We start from the raw sequence: 5,781 nt of genomic DNA, 5'->3' as shown, positions 1-5,781 counted from the left end.
TTTCACCATGTTGACCAGGATGGTCTCGATCTCTTGACCTCGTGATCCACCCGCCTCGGCCTCCCAAAGTGCTGGGATTACAGGCATGAGCCACCGCGCCCGGCCAAGCTGAAAGTATATTTTCTAAAATGTGAACTGCACAAAGTTAGAAATGCTTAGATGTCTACCAAGGACATGACATACTATTGCATATTACAGTAAACTCATGGCCAATATCCCTGCGTTGTATATTTTGGGCTTTCAGTACACACTGAAAACTGAAATCATTTAGCACCACATAAGATGTGAACATGATCAGTGCAAAAGGATATACAAGAAATAATACAAAAAGATTTTTTAAGACTCAGATTTTCTTAAGTTTAACATTGGTTCTGAATTTTTGAATTTTATCATTCCTATTTTTGGGCAATTATTACTTAAACAGCATACAAATTACAATAACAGCTTCATAAATAACAGTTTACTTTTGGAAGACAAGTCTTTAAATTTGTAAATCCAGGAAAAACTTAGGGAACTTACAGATGTTTGGGACATACTTGACTGTTGTGTGACACTTCCTGTAGGAGATGTAGATGGTCTTCCACTGGACAGACTTGCCTAAAATAGTAAGACTTTTATAATACGTCGGTAAAAACCTCAAGTTAAGAACTTTCTGGTACCATGGTAACACAAAACCACAATAATAAATGTCAAAAGGCGTATGTACGAAACAACTCATTTTACAGTCAACATAGCTTAAGCTTTGGTTAAACAGATTTTTTAAATAAGAAAAAGCTGAATGGTGAAAACAGAGGATCCAAAGACTAATTTTATTAGCTACTTTATTGTCAGTTCCACTTTATGGGTCTGCGTCATCTTTAAAGTGGAATCACTACTCCATGTTATGAAGAAAAAGTTAGAGCTACAATAAGCGTCAACAAGAGTCAGTGGGTTTCAGTTTCCTAACTTGTATCATGAAAATGTTATTTAAAATTACACTACTAAGAAGCAACAGCTGAGAATCTGTTAGTAACAGAAATAAACCTTTTTCAGGTTCAGTCAACTGAGATCCTCCTCTGGTGAGGAGATTTAAGATTAAATCTTACAGTTTTATTTAAATAGTACAATATAACAAAAATATTTTTTACAAACAAGCTTTTAATAATGAAATCTTGTTATCAGTAGGAATAATACAACTAGATTTTAGAAAGATGGATTTACACATCTTTGTATAGAAAATTTACGGAGAAATACGTATTAAATTGTTACAGTGACCACCTCTGAAGAATGAGAAACAGTGGTAGGCAAGGAAAAGGAACAGCTTTGTCTCTTATGAGCAATTTAATAGTTTCATCTTTTTAATGAGCATAAATACATCATTTTTTAATCTTATTTTTAGTAAAAATATAATTTATGTAAGCCTAAGTATTCACTGTTGTACCTAGAACTTTATACACCTAACCAAACCACTAGCATAGCATTTCTCCAATTTGGATAAAAACCACTGAGATAAAAGCTAGAAACAGAGTAACATAAAAAACATATTCCCTTTTTCTAAATTGGCAATCTATTAATATATTTCCTTCAGGAAAAATAACCACAGGCATCTGAGAATTCTGAAATAATACCCAATGTATTTGTTTTCAGTAACTATCTACAGATAACAGAAACTTTGGTCTCATAAATTCTTAATTTATTTGAGTCTTACCTGAACGGCAGCAAGGCTCTGAAGCTGGCTGCTGCTTAAATGCTGCTGCTGAAGAGCTGCAGTATGCAGCATCAAGTGCTGCTGTTGGGCTGCATACATTTGCTGAAGATATTGAGCAGCTGAGCTGGGGGGCCGATGTAATGCCTGTTGAATCACCTGTGATAGGTCAATTGAACCAATGTCAAACCACAATCTCAACCTTCATCTTAATCAGAAAATGAAAGTATAAAAAAGTGGCAGTTTAAAATTTCACTGCTCTGACACATAATATCATCAAGCTTATTAACATACTTCTTTCCTAGTTACATATGACTTAGGAATCACTAACTTGTATGCATTAAAACTACCCAGTGGGACAAGCATGGTGGCTCATGCCAGTAATCTCAGCACCTTGGGAGGCTGACGTGGGTGGATCACAAGGTCAGGCGATCTAGACAATCCTAACACGGTGAAATCCCATCTCTACTAAAAATACAAAAAATTAGCTGGGCTTGGTGGCCTGTGCCTGTATTCCCAGCTACTGGGAGGCTGAGACAAGAGAGCTGCTTGAACCCAGTAGGCGGAGGCTGCAGTGAGCTGAGATTGTGCCACTGCACTCCAGCCTGGGCAGCAGAGTGAGACTCTGTCTCCAAAACAAAAACAAAAACCCAGTGGACAGTTCACAAAAGACAGGCCAAATAAGCATGTCAAAAGATTTTCAATCTCATCAGTAGTCAAAAACTTACTAATTAAAACAAGATACTATTTTCCAACTTTCAGATGGATAAAGATTTAAAAAAATACTACTAACTGGGGAAACCAATACTCCCGTACTGCTAGTAAAAATTTAAGTTGGCATAAGCTTTTTGGATAAAACTTGGTAGAATTCAGGGCTTGGGTGTGGAGAGATATACCTTTACCATGCAGCCATTACAAACAGTAATGTCAATCAGTGCTGTCCTATACAGGAGCCACTAGTTACATGTGCCTACTAAAAATGTGACTGGTGCAACTAAATAAGTTAAATTTTAAATTGAACTTTTTAAATTTTAATGTAAATAGCCACATGTAACTAGCAGCCACTATAAACTAGAAAACTACACGTTGTTGATACAGATCTATATTTACTAACAAAAAAAACACAGTAGGTTACAAAACAGTATATAATGTATCATTTTTATATTAAAATATTTGAAACACTACACAAGAAAACTTTCAAAGAGAACTAGCTTCTAGTTCATACTTTTCTATAAATGTCTGAATACCTTACAATGAGTTGATATTTATTAATTATCACATAAAATGATAAAGCAGCTGGGCACGGTGGTTCATGCCTGTAATCCTAGCACTTTGGGAGGCCAAGGCAGGCAGATCACCTGAGGTCAGGAGTTCAAGACCAGCCTGGCCAACATGATGAAACCCTAATCTCCACTAAAAATACAAAAATTAGCCCGGCGTGGTGGCATGCACCTTGTAATCCCAGCTACTCAGGAGGCTGAGGTGGGAGAACTGCTTGAACCCAGGAAGCAGAGACTGCAGTGACCAGAGATCATACCACTCCACTCCAGCCTAGACAACAGAGCAAGATTCCGTCTCAAAAAGTAAAAATAAAATAATTATAGTTATTTTAGAAAATTAATAATTATTTTTAGAAATTTTTTAAATGTCAAATACCCTGTTTTGTTTCAATGTTGAATACAACTACTCTTACTTAAAAAATTCCTGGCCGGGCGCGGTGGCTCACGCCTGTAATCCCAATACTTTGGGAGGCCGAGGTGGGTGGATCACGAGGCCAAGAGATCGAGACCATCCTGGTCAACATGGTGAAACTCCGTCTCTACTAAAAATACAAAAAATCAGCTGGGCATGGTGGCGCATGCCTGTAATCCCAGCTACTCAGGAGGCTGAGGCAGGAGAATTGCCTGAACCCAGGAGGCGGAGGTTGCGGTGAGCCGAGATCGCGCCATTGCACTCCAGCCTGGGTAACAAGAGTGAAACTCCGTCTCAAAAAAAAAAAAAAAAAAAAAAAAAAAAAAAAAAAAAAAAAAAAAAAAAAAAAAAAAAAAAAAAATTCCTATGCTTCAGGTAATGGAGGCTTGGATACTAAAGAGAAGAAAAAAAAAAACAGAAAAAATAAAAAAAATTCCTTAAAAAAGTGTTAATTATTGTGAATATTAGTAAAATGTAAAATCTGAGCCTGAAACTTCATAAATAAATATAGAAATGTCAAGTACTCTACTAAAATCAGAGAAAATTCCTACACTTGTCTAAATGGTAAGTCGGGATAAGTCAATCCTACACAACCACATCCAAAAGTCATAGTGTGCTGCTTCCTGTGACTCTGAAACAGCACAGGATCCTGATCTCAGCATCAAATCAGAGTTTTCAAAGAGCTAAGGAAGTAATAGAGCCATAATCCTCTAGCTTAAGGGTCTAAATCAGGACATCTTGAACCGTAATCCTTTTATCTAAATTTCAAGAAAGCATATTTCTGTGTTATTGTTTACTTTCATGTGTTAACATCTCATCTCTCTAGCTACAGACTGCTATGCCTGATACAAATTTCTATCACAAAATCAATGGGAGCTTTTGACCCCTACCTGCAGGGGACTATAGGCCAGATTAAGTGATTCAGAATTATAACAATATATCTTTTTTAGTCAGATCAATCTCTATTTGTTCTTCTAATTCCATAACAAAATTCTAAAATCATTGGACTTGGCAGTTACATGGAAAAAAAATTCTAAGATCAAACTGAAATAACAATCTATTTGATACATATTTTTGTCACAGTATAGTCATTTTTTTCTGTTGTCAGCAGTCTTTCACTACCATTCAATGCTATACTCATAACACTGAGTAAATACAAGTTGTAGGTACAGCACATTGTTCTTATTTATTATAAATTCGAATTTGCCCAAGGAGGGTGAAGAGAATTCCCAGGACTGAAAAACAAAGCTGGAAGATTAAAGAATTACTTAGGTAGTTCAATAAATATTGATTTGATTGCATTTTGGGAGAAGCAATTCTATGGTCTCCTAAGAACAAGAGTTAGTGCTATTAATGAGATATACCTACATCTACATAGCTTTCTATTTCCTTTTTATTAATCTATGCAGCTTAATTGAAAACTAGAGAACAAAACGGTATATTAAGCTATCACTTATCAGTCAGGCGTGGTGGCTCATCCCAGCACTTTCGGAGGCCAAGGCAGGAGGTCAGAAAGGTCAAGACCAGCCTGGGCAACACAGCGAGATTCTCTCTACAAAATACAAAAATTAGCCAAGCATAGTGGCATGTGCCTATAGTCTCAACTACTCAGGAGGCTGAAGCAAGAGGATTACTTGAGCTCAAGGGGTCGAGGCTGCAGTGAGTGGTGATCGTGCCACTGGACTCCAGCCTGGGCAACAGAGAGAAAGAGACTGTCAAAAACAAACAAAAAAACAACAATGAAAAAAACTATCACCTATATGCTTAAAGATCTAAATCCTGGCCAAGCACGGGGTGGCTCACACCTGCAACCCAAGCACTTTGGGAGGTCAAGGCAGGTGATCACGAGGTCAAGAGTTCAAGACCAGCCTGGCCAATATGGTGAAACCCCATCTCTACTAAAAATACAAAAATTAACTGGGCCTGGTGGCACCTGTAGTCCCAGCTGCTCAGGAGGCTGAAGCAGGAGAATTGCTTGAACCGGAAGGCAGAGGTTGCAGTGAGCCAAGATTGCGTCATTGCACTCCAGCCTGGGTGACAAAGCGAGACTCCATCTCAAAAAAAAAAAAAAAAAGATCTAAATCCTCTTCCCTATATCCCTTGCCTCAGAGAAAGGTAAAAAACATCAGGCCAGGCGAGGTGGCTCATAATCCCAACACTTTGGGAGGCCCAGGTGGGTGGATCACGAGGTCAAGAGATCGAGACCATCCTGGTCAACAAGGTGAAATCCCATCTCTACTAAAAATATAAAAATTAGCTGGGCATGGTGGCACGCACCTGTAGTCCCAGCTACTCGGAAGGCTGAGGCAGGAGAATTGCTTGAACCCAGGAGGCGGAGGTTGCAGTGAGCCGAGATCACGCCATTGCATTCCAGCCTGGGTAACAAGAGCAAAACTCCATCTCAA

The 5,781-nt window shown here is 38.1% G+C and overlaps 1 protein-coding gene across 1 annotated transcript in view; it reads right to left on the bottom strand.

Moving 5' to 3' along the window:
- The window catches only part of PHC3 (polyhomeotic homolog 3), an 89,955-nt gene that overhangs the window by 78,373 nt on the left and 5,801 nt on the right, over positions 1-5,781 (bottom strand). The window contains exons 3-4 of the mRNA XM_037729041.1: positions 1,688-1,843; positions 520-597 (exon numbers count right to left, since the gene is read on the bottom strand). Of these exons, the coding sequence (XP_037584969.1) occupies positions 520-597; positions 1,688-1,843 (234 nt within the window). The remainder of the gene's footprint in view (positions 1-519; positions 598-1,687; positions 1,844-5,781) is intronic.

The sequence above is a fragment of the Cebus imitator genome, unplaced genomic scaffold, assembly GCF_001604975.1.
Source record: "Cebus imitator isolate Cc_AM_T3 unplaced genomic scaffold, Cebus_imitator-1.0 Scaffold287, whole genome shotgun sequence".
Lineage (NCBI taxonomy): Eukaryota > Metazoa > Chordata > Mammalia > Primates > Cebidae > Cebus > Cebus imitator.
Note: the sequence above shows the minus strand (reverse complement) of the source record. Positions and strands in the feature narration are given on the sequence as shown.